The sequence below is a fragment of the Labeo rohita genome, chromosome 13 (genome assembly GCF_022985175.1).
Source record: "Labeo rohita strain BAU-BD-2019 chromosome 13, IGBB_LRoh.1.0, whole genome shotgun sequence".
NCBI classification, from domain to species: Eukaryota; Metazoa; Chordata; class Actinopteri; order Cypriniformes; family Cyprinidae; genus Labeo; species Labeo rohita.
Genome location: NC_066881.1, coordinates 31,146,721 through 31,169,265, shown reverse-complemented (window position 1 = coordinate 31,169,265; position 22,545 = coordinate 31,146,721). Strand labels below are relative to the sequence as shown.

The following is a 22,545-nucleotide window of genomic DNA, read 5'->3' as shown; positions in this document are numbered from 1 at the left end:
CAAACAAGAAAAATGTAAACATTCAAAACATTGTTCAAAAGTTTACACCCCCGGCTCTTAACCCTTTCACGCGTACGATCACACCGGTGTGATCATTCTTGGCTGGTCCCTGGAGCGTACGATCACACTGGTGTGATTCGAACGTTCAGCGCGTCACGTGATCAACTGCTGATTTCAAATCTGCTTTAGCGCTTTGGCTGGCGCTGAGCCAGATCAGACGCGCTGAGCACTTGTCATATTATCTCAACTATTCATGTTTTCAACCATATAATGCTTATTTTAGGTTCCAGACATTTACATACACATATGTCCTAGTAAAACGATGCATTTATAGTTAGCAAAATACACGCCGATGTCTGTGGCAACGGCAATAATAATGATCCTTACAAATGTTATCTGACGACATGTTTTATTGATATCATATACACATTGTGTAGGTAACTATAAAGTTTACTCTGCTCTTCTCCAAGTTCACCAGAGACTTACTTTAATGTTTTTCGGGAGGAGAGGATAAATTTGCGTTTTGTAAATCCCACAGCTCGGATTCAGCGTGAACTAACATGGCGGCGCCCATCACTCAGCATAGATCAACTAACACGCTCATTATAAAAGTGTTTAAACCTCCAAATACATTTACTTGCACATATTTCAGAATCGGAATATCAGATATTTCATAATACAGTCGGCACGTTTGTGAATATTAATAATAATAAGGGAAAAACTATATAAAAGTGATACATGTGTCATACAGTGCTATTGTGGCTGCGCTGTGTCACGTGATAAACACGACGCGTCGCCATGGAAATAATAAGGCTATACGTTCTAAATAACAGTCGCCTAAAAAAAATCGCTCTGGAGGCTCAGCTAGAAAATTTCAAACTCACGTGTGAAAGGGTTAATGCATTGTGTTGCCTACTATTACAAAAGGTGAAAACATTTACTGATACTTATGTAGGAGTCCCTCAGTTGTTCTCATTGTTAAATAGATGGATCTCAAAATCATACAGTCACATTTGGAAAGTGTTCAAATATGTAGAAGATGTTGGAAAACCAAATAATGTGCAGGAGCTGGAGGATTTTTCTGAAGAACAGCAGTCAGATGAACTGCTCAGGACAAACAAGGAACTTAAGATAAAAGATAAAAAAGATAAAAACAGTCGTGAATCATCCAGGAAACGACACACAGTGTTGAGATTCAAGGGTATGTAAACGTTTGAACGTAGTCATTTATTTTGTCTTGTGGAGTATATAAACATCTGTAGTGTTCAATCATTTATTCCTAATCCTACCCAATACCTAAACTTAACAACTAACTTACTAACTATTAATAAGCAACAAATTAGGAATTTATTGAGGGAAAAGTTGTAGTTAATAGTGAATACGTTTACCCTATTCTAAAGTATTACCGTAAATGTATGAGCATTTTAGTTATATATATGAAATTTTCATCAGCATTCAGAATGGGATTTGTCTGTTTGATTAATATGAAGTGGGCCATTTTTCTTTAAATGTTCTGCATAGCAAACATTCCAGGATTTTTCTCCATATAGTGGATTTCAATGGTGGTCAGCAGACTGAAGATTAAAAATGCAGTTTAAATGCAGCTTTTAGACCCAGATGAGTCCTCTGCAATCTGACTTTGCTGCAACTTGGAACCTTCGCATTATTGACACACTATTGTCCTGTTTAATACTGTAAAGTTGCTTTGACACAACCTGTTGTGTAAATAACACACTGTATGAATAAACATGATATTAGACTTGATATTGGTTAGTTGGTTATTAATTTCTGTTTATATCTCTCTCTTATTTATTCAGGAGGAGTCTGATGAACCAGATCTTGGAGATGTTCTGGGGATAGTTTGCTAGATCTCTTCCACTTGCATGCTATTATTACAGCTTCAAGTGAGGTTTTTTTTTGCCCAGACCCCTGTAGAACCGGGCCTGGGCTTGGCTAACCGCTCCAAACTACAACACAGCTGACATCAGGGATTTTCATCTTTTGAATGAGTGACACTTGTTTGCACAATTACTGTCTGCTCTAATTTTTTGGCATTGTATATGCACCCAGCCTTATCACTAACAGCAGTTATTGAATGTAAACCTGTAAAAAGAAATAATTTTGTAAAATATTTTCATTTTGTCTTTTTCCTGTTGCTGCTGTCTTGTCATTTTCAGTTTGGAGCCAAATATCCTTGTACACATTGCCTTTACAGGTTTTCCTTGATATAACACATTAACTTGACTCTTGTTAGTGATGAGACTAGGCAATTTAGGGCAAGAAACTTTTGTTTTAAAGGGTTAAAAAGACTTCTATTTCATTTATCGAGATGTACCAAAGTACATCTGCATTTGATGTTTAATGAAATGCTTTTGCATTTTGAGGTTGTAAAAGTTTTGTGGTGTTGTGGAAAATGTTTAAACTCTACAGTGTGTAGAAATTAATTTTCCACAATTAACAATATATTGTTGTATTTTAAATATTCATTTTCACTGTGTTAAATGGAAGCGGTTAAGAAAATTCTGTTCAATAAAAGGGTACAGTGTACCCTCACTTGAAAGTTTAAAGGAATACCACAGAATACTCAAAATATAACAATTAAGGGCCACAGGTTTATTACAGGATAGTCCTAGTATTACTGCAGAAATATGACTATAATAACACAAGAATATTACAGCAATATTACATACTGTACAACACAGAATCCTGTGGTAAATACTACAGAAATGTGACAGTAATACCACGGTACCACACGAATATGACATACTGTACAACAAAATCCTGTGGTAAATACTACACAAATGTGAAATTCATACCACACGTTACTGCAAGAATATTACAGGAATATTACATACTGTACAACAAAATTCTGTGGTAAAATGTCCCAAAAAACAACACAATACTACACAATTACCACACAAATCGTATGTGGTACTTTTGATGTATTATCATATGGAATACCACAGGACATTTTTGTAAGGGTAACAACATGCTAACATGCTAGTAACTTGCTAATCATGCTAGCAACATGCTAATCATGTTAGAAACATGTTAACAACATGTTAATCGTGTTAGCGACATGCTAGTAACATGCTAGCAACATGCTAATCATGTTAGAAACGTGCTAATCATGCCACCAACATGCTAATCATGTTAGAAACATGCTTACAACACGTTAATCATGTTAACAACATGCTAGTAACATGCTAATCATGCTAACAACATGTTAGTAACTTAATAATGCTAGCAACATGCTAGTTACATGCTAATCATACTGGAAGCATGGTAACAACATGCTAATCATGTTAACATGCTAGTAACTTGTTAATCATGCTAGCAACATGCTAATCATGTTAGCAACATGCTTACAACATGTTGATCATGCTAACAACATGTTAGTAACATGCTAATCATGCTAACAACATGCTAGTTACATGCTAATCATACTGGAAGCATGGTAACAACATGCTAATCATGCTAACATGCTAGTAACTTGCTAATCATGCTAGCAACATGCTAATCATGTTAGAAACATGCTGATCATGCCACCAACATGCTAGCAACATGTTAATCATGTTATAATCATGCTTACAACATGCTAATTGTGTTAGCAACATGCTAGTAACATGCTAATCATGTTAAAAACATGTTAACATGGTAATCATGCCACCAACATGCTAGTAACTTGCTAATCATGCTAACAACATGCTAGTAACATGCTAATCATGATAGAAAAATGTTAGCAACATGCTAGTAACATGCTAATCATGCTAACAGCATGCTAGTAACATGCTAATCATACTAGAAACATGCTAGTAACATGCTAATGATGCTAGCAGCATGTTAACCATGTTAGAAACATGGTAATAAAATGTTAGTATAATGCTAATCGTGCTAGCAACATGCTAGTAACATGCTAATCATGTTAGAAACATGCTAATCATGCTAGCAACATGCCAATCATGTTAACAACATGCTAGTAATGTGCTAATCATGTTAGAAACATGTTAACAACAAACTGGTAACATGTTAGAAACATGTTAGTAATATGCTAATCATGCGCGAAACATGCTATCAACATGCTAATCAGGCTAGTAACTTGCTAATCATATTAACAACATTCTAGTAATTTGCTAATCATGCTAACAACATTGTAATCAGCCTATAAAAATACAAGCAACAAGCTAATCATGCTAAAACATGTTAACAACATGTTGAATCATGTAAGCAATGTGTTAAATCATTCTAGCTGCTTTCACACTTTTACAACTGCTTCAAACTTTCAGGCTAGGCTTTCTCAAGCCAACTTAAAGTTTGTTCTCAAACTTTACTCATCTAGTTTTTTATACAGCTTTAAATAATATTAAGAACAATACTGCCAAAACGTCTGTTCAATGTTTTTTTTATGATCTCTATGTATAAAGTTGTTCATTATAGCTATTTTATGTAATATTAAAAGCTGTCATTATTAATGGTAAAATAGCTAAGTATGAGATGACAAATTCCTATTTTGTGTACAACAAATTCACGTCAAATGTGGTACTGTGGGCGTAGGGGTGTAACGATACATGTCTTCGTATCGAACCGTCACAGTACGGGCATCTCGGTTCGGTGCATGAGAATACAGGCAATTCACCCTTAAACCAGAAGGGGGCGCCCGCAGTAATGCTTTGTGAACTGAAGTGAAACTCAGAAAATAGGCTACATTATGTGTCACACACTTTTCCCCCTTGTCTACCAGTTAACTAAATGAAATATATTTCAAGTATTTATGTATGTATATATGTGCTGCAGATTTTATAGCCTATGAGATTAATTTGATACCATATTTAGTATTTTCACAGGTTGGTGAAAAAAATTTAATTTGTACTACTGTCTGTTTAAAATAAATGAAAAGAAACCTAGCATAGTAGATTTGTTTTTTTCTGTTCTATGTACCGTTACACCCCTAGCAGATATGCATATAGACACCCTTTTAATTAACAGAATAGAATAATCATGGCTGATAGTAAGACATGCAAATGTAAAAGAAAACCAAAGTGGACACAAGAACAGCTGTTAATGAGCATTATTTTGTTAATGAAAACAAGGATATAATCAGAGGAAAATTTAGAGTTGGGATAACCTCCAAAACCAAAAAAAGTTGCATGGGAAAACGTGTGTGCAAATAAAATTTCTAAAATGTTTATGTTCTGATATTGCCAGCAACAGCCACTTTTATGGAAGCCCATTTCCGCCACTGAATAAAAAATAAAAAAGGTAATTGCGACTTTTTATCTTATGATTCTGACTTTTTTCTGACAATTTTGCGTTAACATCTTGCAAGCATGACTTTTTTCTCAGAGTTGTGAGATATCAACACACAATTGCGAGTTATAAAGTCAGAATTGCGGGGTATAAACTCAATTGCGCAGTTGCGAGTTTCTATCTCGCAATTCTGACTTTTTCTCAGAATTACGTGATACAAACTCGCAATTGCGAGTTATAAAGTCCAGTTCTGAGGAGAAAAAAAAGACTGATATGTTCACAGAATTGCAAGTTTCTATCTCACAATTCTGACTTAATTTCTCAGAATTGCGAGTTTATATCATGCAATTATGACTTTATTTTGCAGAATTGCAACTTTATAACTCGCAGTTGTGAGTTTATATCTCACAATTCTGAGAAAAAAAGTCAGAATTGTGAGATAAATTGTAATTCTGTGAACATATCAGTCTTTTTTTTCTTTTTATAACTCATAATTCTGAGGAAAGGTTTTTTTTTGTTTTTCAGTGTTGGAAACTGGCTTCCATACATTTTAGCCCTTTTGGGAAAAACAACTGAAACCATCACAGAATTTTTAATGTTTTACTGGTTTTAATGGGAATTGTACTGGTTTTAATGGTAGCTGTAATGGTGATTGTTGGTTTCTACTGGTAATTGGTGCTCTTTTATATAATCAAAGGAAAATTGTGACCCTGGACCACAAGTAGCACATTTGTAGAAATAGCCAAAAATACGTTGTATGGGTCAAAATTATATATTTTTTTCTTTTATGCCACAAATCATTGAGATATTAGGTAAAGATCATGTTCCATGAAGATATTTTGTAAATTTCCTACCGTAATTATATGAAAACATACATTTTGATTAGTAATATGTATTGCTAAGAACTTCATTTGGACAACTTTAAAGGGGATTTTCTTAATATTTTGATTATTTCGCAGCCTGAGATTCCAGAATTTCAAATAGTTTTATCTTGGCCAAATATTTTCTTATTCAAACAACCATACTTCAGTGGAAAGCTTTTTTTTTTTTTTTTTTTTCCCTGACACGTTCTACAACAGTCATAATACCCTCAATGTTTAAGGCGTTACCTTTTTAAAAGCTCATTATCGTCAAATGTTTACGCTCCAAGGCAGATTGCTGGCAATAGCCATTTTAGGATAGTTTAGGATTTAGTCTTAGTGACTTAGGAGTCCTCTTCACTACTCCTAACGTTTCACAGATTTCGGAGCTAGTTTTAGCCTTAAAACTCTTTTTTGAAACACTCTTAGAGCAAAAATTTAGGAGTGATACACCCATTATTTTTAAGATTTTCTCCTAAATCAGCAAGTGTATATTTTAGTTTTTCGCTTGTTCAACATATAATATTTTTATAATTAGGAATTATTATGATGTTTGCAGGCTGAGCATAATAACTTGTTTTAATAAAATAAAAACTAGTAAATTGTACCTATTGCAAATAGCAATGAATAAACAGATTAATAAAATGTACCAAAAAAATAATAAATATATGACCCTGGACCACAAAACCAGTCTTAAGTAGCATGGGTATATTTGTAGCAATAGCCAACAATTCATTGTATGGGTCAAAATAATCAATTTTTCTTTTATGCCAAAAATCATTAGGATATTAAGAAAAGATAATGTTCCATGAAGATATTTGGTAAATGTCCTACTGTAAATATATCAAAGTTTAATTTTAGATTAGTAATATGCATTGCTAAAAACTTCATTTACAACTTTTAAAATTTTCTCAATATTTATTTATTTTTTTTATTTTTTTTTTGCATCCTCAAATTCCAGATTTTCAAATAGTTATATCTCAGCCAAATATTGTCCTATCCCAACATACATACATCAATGGAAAGCTTATTTATTCAGCTTTTAGGTGATGTATAAATCTCAGTTTCAACAACTTGACCATTATAACTGGTTTTGTGGTCCATGGTCACATGATAAATCTAAAGAACTGTGAATATACTGTAATTCTGACTTTTTACAAATGCAGCCATCAAAATGCATACAGGTAACATTTAGCTTCATTATTTAGCAGAGTTAAAAAATACATACTGTACACAAATGTGTTACATTTCTAGTTAAAATGTATGGTGTACACTCTTTTTTCTAGTCAAGAAAAAGTTTCAAAATTAGAAACAACAAAGTCAGTAAGCATTTGCTTTTTTTGGGAGAAAAACCACAACATTATCAATGTCCACAACCACAAAGGCCTTAAATTTGCAAGTTGCAAGTGTTCTCATATCAATGTGACGATAATAGCTGCAAAACTGTTTTTACAAAGCGTTTCCTAAGACTTATGTATTCAGAAGACAAAAGCAGATTCCTGGCGATCTACTTGCATTCCCAAGCACCCACGCATCTATTGTCCTGTGCCAGACATGTTGTAAATGGCCCCGTTTATGCTTCTTTGTCCACGGCCTGCTCACTTTCACACTCTTACCCTGTGTGAAACACATCAGTATACCCTAATCAATATTCTTTTGTCTGCAATTTTCACATTTACATGTGAAAAACAATCCAGCCCATCAACATCAGCCTCTTTTCTGCATCTACTCATTAACGGCTTTATAAATAAAACCTCAGATGAACAACAACATATGACAAATTGCACCGTGTCATTATTTACTGAACAAAAATAAAGCCATTAAGGAAAAGCAGTGTGTGACAAAGTTAGGACACCCTTACTGTTAACATTGGAATTAAGAGGGTAAATAACAGTCAAATACATTTGATTAACTGATCAGCAGCAAGTCTGAGCACCTCTATAAAAGCATGAGCTTTGGCAGTTTGCTGGAGCCTTCAGGTGTTTGTTAACACAATGCCAAGGAGGTAATACATCAGAAATCATCTTAGAGAAGCAATTGTTGCTGTCATCGTTCTGAGAAGAGTAATACAGCCATTTCCAAACAATTTGAAGTTTATTCAGAAGACATTTAAAACAGACACCTCTGCTTCCAGGAGTGGATATCCCAGAAAATTCACCCCAAGATCAGACCGTGTAAAGCTCAGAGAAATGGCAGACAACCCAAGAACTAACCCTCAGACTCTACAGGCCTCAGTTAACATGTTAAATGATAAAGTTCATGACAATACCATTAGAAAAATATGGGACAAAAATGGCATGTTTGGAAGGCTTGGCAGAAGAAAGCCTCTTCTATCTAAAAAAAAAAAAAACATTGCAGCACAGTTTAGGTCTGCAAAGTTGCATCTGAACAAAACACAAGTCTTCTAGAATAATGTCCTTTGAACAGACGAGACCAAAGTGGAGATGTTTGGCCATAAAGCACAGCTGCCAAGTTTGGTGAAAACCCAAAGAGCATATCAGCACAAACACCTAATATCAAAAGACAAGCATGCTGGAGAAGGGCTGATAATTTTGGGCTTGTTTTGTAACCACAGGACCTGGGCACATCTCAGTCACTGAGTTGGCCATGAACTCTGTACATCAAAGTATTCTAGAGTCAAATGCGAGGGCATCTGTCCCACAGCTAAAGTTGGGCCAAAATTGGGTCATGCAACAGGACAATGATTCCAAGCACATCAGCAAATCTACAACAGCATGGATGAAAAGAAAAGAGTCAAGGTGTTGCAAAGGCCCAGTCCAAGTCCAGAGCTCATCCTGACTCAAATGCTGTAGTGAGAGCTGTGCGTAAGCAAATGCCCACAACCTCAATAAACTGGAGCAATGCTGAAAGGAAGAGTGGTCCAAATTCCTCCAGAATGACGTAAGAGACTGATAAAGGTACACAGAAAACGAATGCTTCAAGTTAGTGCTGCTAAAAGAGGATTTACAGGTTATGACTCACAGGGTGTCCTAATTTCATCACACATGTGCTTTTCCTCTTGGCTGTACGTTTCCCTTCTAAATAATGACACTATGTGATATGTCATGTGATGATGTTCATCTGAGGATTTATTTTCAAAATTTTAAGACCTGCCAAAGGCCATATAATTTTTTATTATGTCCTGATGCAGAAAACCATGAAATTCAACAGGGTGTCTGAACTTTTCACATGACTGTATATATATATAGACACTGATGTTCAAAGTTTGGGATTTTTAATGGGTTTTTTTTTTTTGTTTGTTTTCGTTTTGCACATCAGGGCATTTATTTGATCAAAAATACAGAAAAAACTAATATTGTGAATTATAAAAATAATTTATTTGTGTGATGCAAAGCTGAGTTTTCAGTACCATTACTCAAATTTTCAGTGTCACATGATCCTTCAGAAATCATTCTAATATGCTGATTTATTATCAATGTTGAAAACAGCTGCGATACTTTCAGGTATTTCTTTTTATTTATTTATTGTACCTGTGATATTTTTGAAGGATTCCTTGTAGAATAAAAAGTTTAAAAGAACAGCATTTATTTAAAATTAAAACCTTTTGTAACAATATACACTATTGTTCTAAACTTTGGGGTCTGTCATTTTTTTCGTTTTCTTTTTTTAAGACATTAATAGTTTTATTCATCAAGGATCGGTTAAATTTATACAAAGTTATAGTAAAGATTTAAACTATTAGAAAAGATTTCTATTTTGAATAAACTTTTTTCATAAAAAAAAAAAATCCTGAAAAATATCACAGGTTCCAAATAATATGAACCATCACAACTGTTCGCAAAACTGATAATAAATCTGAAATCAGAATGATTTCTGAAAAATCATGTGACACTAAAGACTTTAGTAATTTATGCTAAAAATTCAGCTTTGCATCAAAGGAATAAATAACATTTTTGAAGTACGTTAGACTAGAAAACTGATATTTTAAAGTGCAATTATATATTACACTGTATTACTTTTTGTATTTTTGATCAAATAAATGCAGCCTTGATAAGCATGAGAGACTTATTAAAAAACATTAAAATTCACACTATGAAAAATGTTAAATATTAACCACTGCAAATAGCAAACAGATCAAAACAGTGTTTTAACAAAAATGACTTTACAAAAACACAACACAAAAATAAATATGAGAAGGTGATAAATACAGCTGTATTTGTCTAGTTGTATTTCACACACACTGTGAATATACTACAGTAATAACTTTTCACAACGGTAGTCTTTAAAACGGGTCATTTTGTTGTTTTTACACCTCTCACACTGCATTTTTCAAATTTTGCTCATCATAATGGTAGCTAATTCCAATAAAGGCCTCACCATGGGCCTAAACGCGGTTTCAACAGCACAGTCGCCTGACAGCTGTTACTTTTCTCAGCGCTGATCAGGGTCAGTCCAATTACAGTCGTTCAGCTATCAATCGGTGCCCCTCCCCCAAGCTCTTCCAATAATGAAGCGGAAGAGGTTTCGCCACGTGACGTCATTTCCATCTGCGCCATTACCCGCCGTTCCCTTTGTTAGGACGAGTAGAAAAGCCTCGCACGCGTCTTCAGCATCAGTCTCCTGCATCGGCCGTTTGAATTCTCCGAAGAAGCCCCATAAACCGCGAGCAACATGGATGTGAATAACAGCAACAATAAGCGAAAGAACAGCGCCGGGGATAGTAAATATCTGCCGGAGTTACTGGCGGAAAAAGACAGCCTGGACTCTTCATTCACGCACGCCATGAAACTCCTGTCTGCAGGTCAGTGCCTTTTCCATTCATTATTAAACAGTTCACGAATGCAGCTTCTCTAATTGTTATTAAATGGCGAACTCAATATTTTTGACCGCTGGTTAGTTCGTATTTACACAGGAAGAATTTCACGTGTGTCGGTGAAATGCGTGTTGCAGGCCGGATGCGGTGGATTTGGTCGAATTGGGCCTTGTTGCGTTTTGTGCCATGCTATGCTATGCTATGCTATATGTTGAGTTATGCTGTTTTGCATTATACTGCATTGTTTAATGTTGGAAATATAGAAGGTAACAGTTAATATTGTGGCTGCTGACCTACACGCTCAGCGTTGTGAGGTTTGGCTCGCCTCGCGCCCAGTAAAAGCATTTTTTGCGAACGAGAGGAAATTAGGTCAAATTAAAACAACGTTGGAAATCATTAATCCATGATGGATTTGCAATGTTGCAACGCAATTGCAGCTGAATTGTATTAAATATATTTTATTAATATATTTATATATAAATAATATAATTGCAAATGTGGGACATCTGTATTGGATTTAGTAGAAAAATGCATGCATGTGGCATTAATCTTCAGATGCACGTTTGAGGAATATTTATTTATTTTGTAAAGTTTGCTCAGTTTGGCCAAATTCTGAGGCGGTATCCTTTGCACTTCTTTTGTGGGGAACGCCAGTCCCATGATGCATTGCTCCAAGCTCAGTGGGTGAAAAGGGAATCCAAGGTTTGCAGACAATGGAAGAGAAGCGTGGTCTATGAATGTTAATCTGTACCGAAAACCAATGAAATGAGCATACTTAATTTTTTTTTTTTTTTTTTTTAAACAAACTATATTTTATGTAAATTATTAGTGTTTTTTTTTTTTTTTTCATAGGTGAATTTGCATTTATTTTACATGTATTTCCACACTGCTTTTTATTTTTCTCTCTTAGGATTTCTGTTACTTATTGGGTATTACATTTATTTTTAAACCCATTGCTATTTTGTTGGCTGTATTTTGTAAGTGTAAAAACATGCATGAATTTTTTTTTTTTTTTTTTTGGAAAATGAATTGCTTTTAGTGCTATTATTGGTGTGATTGTATTAAAAAAGATGTAAATGCAGTTAGGTTGTGCATGTTAGATTCCATGTTGAAGTCAAGTTTGTCATGCATGCCATAGAAAAGTGGTTATGATTTCAACTGGAAGGCACAGTCAACATCTTGTAACAATCTTAATGTTTAATCAAAGTTGTAACTGGAAGTGTGGAATACAAAGGTTTAGGCCATCCTGTCAGTAACTGGTTCCATGTGTAAATTCAGCAGTGGGTTTTTTTTTTTGACTGTAGTGACGCATTTTGTTTGGAATCAGTTTGCTATTTTCCCGATTGCTGTGACGCAAAATTAAATTGAATTTATTTTCTCCTGCAGAGATTGAGAGGGTCCAGAAAGGTGAACCTAAAAAAGAGTCCGAGACGTATCTGGATCTGTTCGCCAATAAGAACGTAAGGGTGAAAGAGAGAGTGCTCATTCCTGTGAAGCAATATCCTCGGGTAAGTCATTACGAACTGTCTGAGTTTTGAAAGTACTTGTTATTGGATATTTGCTAACAAATAATTTCTCAATGTTTCCCCTCAGTTCAATTTTGTGGGAAAGATTCTGGGACCACAGGGCAGCACCATCAAACGTCTGCAGGAGGACACCGGTGCGAAGATCTCCGTGTTGGGCAAAGGATCCATGAGAGATAAGAACAAGGTAATAAACCAGGCTGTATCACTAAAGAGTTAACACTTAAATGACATGGTTCCTAATGATTAAATCATAAAACCTGCAGGAAGAGGAGCTGAGGAAGGGAGGAGATCCAAAGTATGCTCACTTGGCCATGGAGCTGCACGTGCACATTGAGGTTTTTGCTCCAATTCCTGATTGTTACCTGCGTATGGCCCATGCCATGGATGAGGTCAAGAAGTTCCTAATGCCTGTAAGTGTGAAATGCTTTAACAGATTCTTAATTTCCACTGTTTTTACTAAATGTAGACGTTCTAACACACAAATGGCTGGTAAAATTTCTTTATAAATACTTTTCATATTTCTGGGTTCTCAAACCCTAAGGCCTAGAGATTTGAAACTTGGCCAAGTGGTCCAGCTCAATTTGGGGGAAGACACTCTAATGGACCAGTGGGGGGCGCTACATCTATCAAAAACACAAAATTGGTTGTTCTAGACTGTTTGTCGTAGACTCAAATGTCATATCATTGAAATAATTGACTGAAGACACACATTTCTCTAATGCTTCAGGTGGAAGGGATGGAGGACATGCACCCGGAAGCTTTCATGGATCCAGGTTTTCTGAATGGCTCTCAGGATATTCCCGGGCCTGGCAGAGGCCTCCCTCCTGGCCGTGGCCGTGGTGGCCCACCACCCCCAATGGGCCCTAGGTAAGCTGACTATATCAAAAATATAGCCTGTGTTAGAGGAATTATCATCCGGTTGGAATATGTAGTAAAAATCCATATATTTTTGTCCTCAGGGGTCGTGGAATGCTGCCTCGTGGAGCACCACGTGGAGGAGCTCCAAGAGGAGGTCCAGGACGTGGAGCTGCAGCAAGGGGAGCCCCAGCAGGACGCGGAGGTCCACCACCCCCTACGCAATCCAGAGGAGGAGCAGCTGCTCGCTCAAGACCACCAGCTCCGACTCAGAGGATGACACCAGCAACCGCTCTCTCTCACCAACAACACGCAGCCAAACCTGAAAGCTACGGCGAATATGTAAGTCAATATCCACAACAAGTGTGAACTGTTATATCCATTGCTATTCAAAAGTTTGGGGTCTGTATGATTTTTGTTTTTAAAAAAAAAAAAATTCATTTAACAAGGACAGATTAAGACATTAGTGACCCTAGATCACAAAACCAGTCTTTAGTATGGGTATATTTGTAGCACTAGCCAGAAATACGGTGTATTGGTTGATTTAATGCCAAAAATCATTAGAAAAATCATCATCAAGTTGCATGAAGATATTTTGTAAATTTCCTACTGTAAATGTATAACCTTTATTTGATTAGTAATATGCATTGCTAAGAACCTCATTTGGACAACATTTTAAAGGGTTTTTTTTTTTTTTTTTTGACCTTCCTATCAAAAATCCTGGGGAAAAAAATTTAAGGTTTCATTAAAAACACCACAAATTCAGCCTTGCATCACAAGAATTAATTGCATTTTTAAAAAATATTTATTTTGAATTATAATATTGCAGAATGCACCTGTTTTGCTGTGTTTTTGATCAAATTCAGCTTTAGAAAGCATAAGAGTAAAAAAAATCGTAACAACCCCAAACTTTTGAACAGTAGTGTACCACAAGACACTTGTGGCTTGTTTTTAATTAAATTTCCATTTGTTGCAATACTAGTTTGTGAATGCATGTATCCTTTATTTGACTACACTTACTTGTTCAGTCATAAGTGACCGACCGGTCTGCAGTATTCAGCCAGTATTATGTAAAACTTAAATTTTAAAAGTCAACTAAAAGAACATGCTCCTATGAGTTGTTTGCAAATCAGATCACACCGGTAGCTCTATTTTTATTCCCCCCTCTTTTATTTATTTATTTATTTTATTTTATTTTTTTTTGCGCTCTGCATTTAGCATTAAAAGAGTCTCTTGTATTACTTTGCCATTTAAGTCTTCAGATATATTTTTAGCTCATGATACATCTCCATGTCTCCTGTATTTTCTCAGGCATATGAAGAACCATACGCAGAGCCTTCCTATGAAGGGTATGAGAGCTACTACAGTCAGCCTGCTCCACAGCCGTGAGTGCTGTTGCTGTGTTTTTTGTTTTTGTTTTTTTTTTTTTTTTTTTCTCTCCTAAATAGAGATTTTGTTTGACTCGTTTTATGAGTCATGCATTTCCAAGTTGGAAAAACTAAATTTAACATGCCTGCTCACAGTTTCTTAGCTATGCACTTGCATGATTTTCTTCTCATACAAATGCCTTTGATTTAATTTTAGAACTTAGTACTAGCTGCTTTAAAACCATGTTTTTCTTCCACAGAGACACAGAGTATTATGATTACGGTCACGGAGAGGCACAAGAAACCTACGAGTCTTACAGTGAGTCACTTATGCATGCACCACTAATGCAAAACGTTTGTCCTGCTTAAACTGCAGCATACGCCCATGTCTCTCATGCCAGAAATGTTGTTTGAAGCACTGTTATCCTTGAGACATTTTATGTTAAGGCTGTTTGTTTGTGTCTGTGTTTCTAGCTGAAGATGACTGGGAAGGTGGTGCTTGGGGCGGCACCGGTGGAAAGGCTCCACCTGCCCGTCAGGGCAAATCGTATCGGGAGCATCCATATGGCAGATACTGAAAGCTGTCCGTCACTACGGTTGCCTGGCAACTTCCTCCCCTCGTAACCTCTTGTAACCTCCTAAAGTAATTCTAGTTGTTATTTTTGTATTCTGTTTCGGTTAACACTCCTTTTTAAATATTCTCAATCTACTCTTTAAGTAGGATGATGACCATAAGTTCGACGTGACTCATTTTAGATTTGCAATTATATGCTGTGCTTATTCTCTTTGCATTTCTGTTTTATAAATTGTTTTGCTGTTTTTGTTCTTATTTTAAAAATTTTTTTTTTTTTTTTTTTTTTCCCTTCTCTGAAAAAGTTGCTACCTGAATGCTAGATAATTAGCTGATGGCCATGTGTAAAATTACTTGCTAAAAAATGAAAAAACATGCCTGTTAATGTCACTTAGACTTATTCCAAACGCGCTTTTGTAAGGCATAACAACAACAAAAAAAATCAAGGAATGCACAAAAATACTAGTTCCTGTACAAATCAATCTTTTTGCTTACTTTTCAAGTAACAAATTCCTTTTGGTTTGAGGTTATTTTATTGTTTGAAAATCTCGTAAAAATTAAAACTTCGCATCTGCTGATTCGTTTTGTTAAATGAGCGAAACCAATATCGCAAAGTTTGTAGCTTAGAATTACTTGTAGTCAGATAAAAGTACAACCCTCTCAAATCTTTGTACAATACTCAACTATTAGAAACCTTGTTTTTTTTGGTGTTTTATAGACTTGCAGTTTCCGAAATATTAGCAAACTTGTGTGCATTTCCTAACTAGGAAACTAAATATGTCCAAAATGTGTCCCTATCAGTTTGTCAATAAAGCATAGTTTTCTTTTACAGCCTTCAAAACTTTTGTATTTGACTTTTATTAAAGTGCTAATATTCATCCCATATAAAACTGTCAATCTGTTGCAAACTGTAAACTTGTCCAAATTTTGCATGCAGTTTATAACATCACAACATTTAGATAGAAAACTTGTTTTACTCACTTAATGCTGTTCAAAATATATTGTGTATAAACCGTTGATAAATAGTCTGCAATTATTTGTATGAAGTAGATCGTGACAAATGTGCATATTATGTCTTTTACAGGAAAATATTTCCAAAATGTTACCTTGGTCCCCCAACACGCTAATCTCAATTCCTTTTGTGTTTAATCATTTTTAAAGGGGTCATATCTTTAAAACCAGCTGTTATTAAGCTTTTAAGTGTTGATGATTAACAATTAGGACTTAAAAGTTTTCAGTAAAAATCAATGTACTTAAATTAGTGTGTTGTAAACGTCTGCCTGTTTTTGGTGCAAAAACAAGTGGATTTGTTTCAATATGACCCCTTTAACAAACAATAGTCAATCTATTTAAGATTAACAATGATTTATACACAATACTAAGAAAATCCTGGAACTTTTTAATGTGTTTATACCTGTTTTAAAAGCGATAACCCTGTTGCAAGCTTGCATCAGAGTCACTAAATCCCTCTGATGTCACAGAGACTCTACATATCTGTCTTCTATTGAAAAGGATCTTGAGGTAAGACCTGCAGAGTCACCTCTAAAAGCCCAGATAGATTCCCCTTTTAAAAGGTAAAGTATACATGCACAAAACAATTTAGATGTTTGGTGCTCTGGTAATTGCGTGCAAAAAAAAAAAAAAAAAAAAAAAAGAGGGAAAAAAAAAAACGGCATATGTATTATTCAACCAGATCTCTCAACACAAAGACTTTTGTAGCCCAGGGTGAAAGTTTTGACCGTGAAGATGATTCAAATGTTGCATTCGCTGGCTTAATAAACAACAAAATTGGGAAAGAAGGCGTAAAGTGTAATGCAAGCTTCAAAAAGGTAATATCAACCCTAAATTTCTTTCCTAGCACAAATATTCATTCACTCATTTCCACACAATCATTACAAATTCAAATTCCGTTGTTTGCAAATTCAAAAGTCACTATTTCTAAACCTGGCTAACACATCATAAAATATTACTTTTCTAAAATTAGTGTTATTTTATATGCAACTCTTGTTTTAAAAACCAAATAGATTGTAGTTTTTAGTCAAAATCACATTGTTCTTAAAAAGTGTTCTTGTAGCTATACAAAATAGACCAATATCCTCAAATAATAACTGTAATGAGATGTGTGTAGAGTTGGTCTTGTTTGTAGAGTTGTTGATTTGTGAGGTCTTGTGTACTAACTCGTCTTTTGTGTTGCTCAGTGACTGATGCCGAGAGGTTCTTTCCTGACCTGGCAGCTGCTACAGGTGAAGTGTGTGTATATACATATTTAATGACTTGCAAGCATGCAATAGTGTAAACATCCAAATGCAAAAAGTAACCTTGCAAAGTTGCTCAAGTAAGAATTCTAGGTCTATAAATGAACTGAATCTGTGGTTTGATTTTTAGTAATTTAATCTGACAGTCATGAGAAATTAATTTTACCTTTACCCTGGTCAAAAATAGCTGGCCTTTTTTAAAAAGTGCTTGTTTATCTCCCTGTACAATTTATCAACAAATCTAGGATTAAACCTTTTTATCAGCATGGTTTCAATTAGCACAGGTTTGCATTTCTTTTTGGAACTGATTGGTTGTAGACTTCATTGATCTGAGCTCATGCACCTTAGTTTTTGAGTGAAAAAACATTATTTGTAGATTTTGGCAGTGTTCACTCAAAAGCTGAGATCAGCAAGCGCTCTGATCAGTCAGTTCCAAAAAGAAATGCAAAAGTTGGGGTTTTTTTTTTTTTTTTTTTTTTTTTTTTTTTTTTTTTTTTTTTTTTTTTTTTTTTGAATTGAATCTAATATTTGGTAACACAACTTGAGTTTATAAGCTATTTTTATAGGCCAGCCACAAAAATATAAGTGGGTGGGTTAAGTGTATGGAAGCATGGGTAGCGAAATTAACTTTGAAAATGTAATATGCAAAATGGCAATGCAATATGTAAAATTGTCCCCTACACATGTGCAACATTTAGTGCAAAAAAAATTATATTTTACATTTGCCATGTCTTACACTAGTTTTAATATGTAAATGAAAAACATTTTAACTTTTATAAGTTGCAGAATGAAAATGCATTACCAAAATTGGTTAGATGTTTAACATCCAAGCAATAACTAGCAAAATTATCATATAAATGCAATTTTACCTAAATGCTTAAGTTTAGACTTATGGGTAGGGCACATGGGATTGCATTTTAATCATAAAACCATGTGATAATTATAGCAATTTCTTAATTTCAGAATCCATTCTTAACCAAAGGTGCAGCAAAAGGGTAGCAAAGTGACAAATGTCTTTAATTTTACTTAAATGCATATACAGTAGTCAACATTTGAAGTGAAATAAAAAATTCATCAAAGTTGTCCTACTGTACATGTACACTGGAAGTTTACTTCCAGAACAAAAATTGATAATTTACTCACCCCCTTGTCATCAAAGATGTTTGTGTCTTCAGTCATAAACATTGTTGCTTGAGAAAAACATTCCAGGATTTTCCTCATATAGTGAACTTCAATGGTGCCCAGAAGTTTGAACTTCCAAAATGCAAGTTAGGGCATGTCTCAACTCCCATCTCATTTTCTCCAAGTTCAAAATCATCCTACATCGCTGCAGAAGTACTGACCCAGGCGAGTGTGCAAAGAAGGGTCCAAACACCCTTTACAAAAAAAAAGGTAAAATGGCCATGTAGGACTATTTTGGAGTTGGAAGAGAAAATGAGATGGGAGTTTTTTGACATACCCTAACTGTCTTGAACCGGATTATACGGACTACACATGTGCATTGCAGTAATGGAGAAAAATCCTGAAAGGTTTTCCTCAAGAAACATAATTTCTTTACGACTGAAGAAAAAGACACAAACATCTTGGATGACAAGGGGGTGAGTAAACTATCTGGTAGTTAACCTTTCCTTTAAGATGTTTAAATTGCGTTTTCATTATATATCCTGCAATAAATGTAGTTAAATTTGAAAATGCATTCTGAGCAAATCATGCCCCAGACCTGTCAGACATTATATCAAGGCACAGCTTATCAACAGGACAGGATTTATCCACCATTACCAAACGCTTTTTACCTCCCTCGAGATCTCCGTTTACACTTTCATAGTGTATAGTGTAAATACTTCCACAGTTATGAGCAAGTCAGCAGGTTTCAGTCCAGTGCAATAACATTAAACATTAAACATGTTACTGGGTGGAGTAATAAAAGCTTTGTTTGTCTTTGGAACACAGTTCAGGATATTTTGGATGAAAACCGGGAGACTTTTGTCTGTCCCACTGACTGCCAAGTAAATGCCACTGTCAGGGCCAGGAAAAGTATGAAAGACATCATCAAAATGGTCCAGAAAAAAGTATTCTCATAGTTTCATAAAATTCTGACTGAACCACTGATGGCAGATGGATTATTTTGATGTCTTTCATACTTTTCTGGGCCTTGAAAGTGGTGTTTACTTGGCAGTCAGTGGAACAGTCAAAAGCCCCTCGGTTTTCATCCAAAATATCTTTAATTGTGTTCCAAAGACAAACGAAGCTTTTATTGGCTTGGAAGGGGATGGGGAGGGCGGGGTAAGTGACTTAATGACAATTTTTATTTTGCGTAACCCTTTAACCGGCATTTGTCGCAAAAAAGTTTTCTTCAGACCAAAACTACTGTAAGACATGGATTAATCAGGATTCAAATACAAATTCCTCAGTGGTTTTAAACCCCAAAAATTCCCTCAAGCTTCACGTATTTGGTAACCTTGGTACTGAAAGTATTTGGGTCTGTTTTGCTTATTCAGGATCTGAATCCGGATAAAACCACCTTTTATGGTATTTTTTGGTTCATTTCCTGAACACTTCCTGGTTTAAAAGTGAATTGTTCTAATGTAGTTTTGAAGTCTAAAACACTGCTAGGACACAGACTTTTGTTTTTTTTTTTTTTTTTTTTTTTTGGCTATACTAGGTGGAGAGCCAATTTTCTGTGCCAAGTTTCATGTTTTATCTTGTGGTTGTATTAGTGGAATGGTCATGGGAAAAGTCCAAATTTACTTGATCGAAGATTATTGAAACACTGACAATGGATATGCAGTAATTCTGCAGAATTTAGACATTAATATTATGCATTTATATGTTGGGTTGTTGACATGTTTTGTATGTGAGGCAACAAATTTCCTCCAGTACACATTTTGGCAATTCATTTGGAAAGCTGCTTTCTATGTAGGTTATAGTCATGCAGGCTTGGACAGCTCCTTCGTCTTTGAGTGAGCATAGACCAAGTCTCTGAAACCTAATAAGATTGCATTCAAATTTGATTGTGTACTACATCTAGTTACTCTGCAAGTTTGCACTTACAAACTGTATAGTTTCTAATAAAACTAACATTTTAATTGGTTCTCTCTGTGTGTTGCAGGCTTTGTCATTTTGTACTGAAGAGGAAAATGACAGCGCCTTTTTATACAATCTCTTGTGTGACTGAGGAATATTTTTAGTCTTTTTTTTTTTTTTTTTTTTTTTTTTTTTTTTTTTTTTTTTTTTTAATGTTTTAAGTTGTTACTATTTTTATACATGCATTTTTGGGTCCAATAAATGATTTTATACCATTATTGAAGTTGTATTACTGTGTTACAAAAACTGGTATTGCGGAAGTATGCTTAAATTAAGTGAAGAGCTTCTGTGACTCTTGTAACCTGAGTATGTTTTAGTCTAAATTTAAGGGGATTTTTTATTTATTTTTTTAATAAAAAAGGTAAACTTAAGTCAGTAGTTTGTTACAAAAAGTGCTGGAAATCAGTTTGTCCTTTGCTAAAACTTCAGCATCTTCACTGAGATGAACTCATGGTTGCTTAGCAATGGCAGATGCCACGGGAGCGCAAGCTACACAGCGCTTTGGAAAGTAGGAGAAAGTGGCGCGCCTAGCATTTTTCACGCGTTTTTAGGCCACTAACGGCGTTTTCCACCACAGTGTCAAATCCGTGCTCAGTGCCGCCGGCAACGCTACAACGCCACTGCTTTGGGGCGTGTGAAATTTAATGCAAAGCACGCCTCTGAAAACGTTTACACCCTGTTCACGCATTTGGCGTGAGGCACGTTTTCAGGCTCTGTCTCATGCTCTCACTCTGCCCATGTTAATCTCACATCAAATTGGCAACCCTGTTTGTGATTTTTAAACAAAGTCAGCTTTCAAATGTAAGCTTTAATACTAAATTCAAACAATAAATACCGTTTTGGCGCACTTAATGTACAGAGGCATTGTACAACAGCTGCCACAAGCTTAAAATGTGTATTTTATCCCCTGGAACGCTTTTTTGTTTTTGTTTTTTTTTTTTTAAATAGGGGACCCCCTCAAAACGCAACTGGGCTAGTTTTGAGTAGCAATTGGGTGGGTTTTGTTGCGAATACCTGGCAACCCTGCTGGTGTGGATTCTATTGTCTTGGACAATACAATAAATCATCTTACCAGTGGTGATTAAATCCAACAATCGCTTAGCTCATCACATCAAATTATTATTACTGTTACACTTTGTTCTCAAATTGTTAATGTTAATAACATCAGCACTGTGTGACTACATGTATATAGTGTGTGTTAGCATGTAGCCTAGATTTCAGTTTCTCTGAATTTCATATAAAAAAATTTTAACCCGAAAAGCAATTTATTCTTCCTTAGAACTGGTTTTCTTTAAAAAAAAAACTGGGGTTTTTTTTGTAATCCCACGTAGGCTATCTGTAATCAGCAGTATTGGGGGTAATGCGTTACAAGTAACGTGAGTTACGTAATATTACTTTTTTCAAGTAACTAGTAAAGTAACGCATTACTTTTGAATTTCTAAGAAAATATCTGAGTTACTTTTTTTCCTCCATTTATTGATTGACCAGTCTCCTGTCAGGAAATTTGGAGTAAACATGTTCTTACTGTATTCTAGACTAAATGTGAACATGCATTAATTCATCTCACTCACAAAAAACTGATTCAGTATTCCTCAAAATGAATAAAAACGGTGAAATGCAAACTCACGATATGAGACAACCCTGCAATAATTAAATGTTAAATAAAACAAATATGCTTTATGTATTTAATCCCATTTTATTAACCAGTGTCTTTGATGCTGACCTTCAATGATGCAATTCAACCATAATAATAAGCAAAAATTACTTTAGATAACATTTAGATAACTAACATTTGTGCTTCATTTTTTTTTTTTTTATAGCTGAAGAGTGATCTCCTGCATAAATGTACTTTTCTTTTGTGAGTACTTTTCTGAGGTGAATTCATTTCACTTTTGGTGTAAAAGGGCTCTTACAATTGTTTTATATTAGAAACAAAGAAGCAAGCCCTGCCCAGATTTAAAAAAGTAACGCAAAAGTAACATAACGCATTTCTTTCCATAAGTAAC

General features: G+C 35.0%; 2 protein-coding genes across 4 annotated transcripts in view; both read left to right on the top strand.

The window, feature by feature from the left end:
- Positions 1–22,545, top strand: part of LOC127175047 (oocyte zinc finger protein XlCOF15) — a 217,168-nt gene that overhangs the window by 108,861 nt on the left and 85,762 nt on the right. The window lies entirely within an intron of this gene.
- khdrbs1a (KH domain containing, RNA binding, signal transduction associated 1a) lies at positions 10,596–20,757 on the top strand. Of its 3 annotated transcripts, XR_007828932.1 has the most exons (11): positions 10,596–10,869; positions 12,268–12,389; positions 12,475–12,591; positions 12,671–12,817; positions 13,135–13,274; positions 13,367–13,604; positions 14,574–14,647; positions 14,890–14,948; positions 15,104–15,272; positions 17,399–17,443; positions 20,565–20,757. XR_007828932.1 is itself a non-coding variant. In XM_051125872.1 (9 exons), exons 1-9 carry the CDS (start codon positions 10,740–10,742, stop codon positions 15,205–15,207), a joined length of 1,095 nt encoding a protein of 364 aa, XP_050981829.1. In that variant the 5' UTR covers positions 10,596–10,739; the 3' UTR covers positions 15,208–16,041. The 3 variants fall into 3 exon arrangements, 2 of the variants coding, with proteins under 2 accessions (XP_050981829.1, XP_050981828.1); XM_051125872.1 differs by lacking the exons at positions 17,399–17,443; positions 20,565–20,757 and having other exon boundaries at positions 14,574–14,611; positions 15,104–16,041; XM_051125871.1 differs by lacking the exons at positions 17,399–17,443; positions 20,565–20,757 and having other exon boundaries at positions 15,104–16,041.

Bases quoted from the DNA above. Each gene is read 5' to 3' on its own strand.
- khdrbs1a (XM_051125871.1), top strand. From the start codon at position 10,740: ATGGATGTGAATAACAGCAACAATAAGCGAAAGAACAGCGCCGGGGAT. The intron at 12,390-12,474 runs GTAAGTCATTAC...GTTTCCCCTCAG, and splicing joins CTGTGAAGCAATATCCTCGG to TTCAATTTTGTGGGAAAGAT. The intron at 12,818-13,134 runs GTAAGTGTGAAA...CTAATGCTTCAG, and splicing joins TCAAGAAGTTCCTAATGCCT to GTGGAAGGGATGGAGGACAT.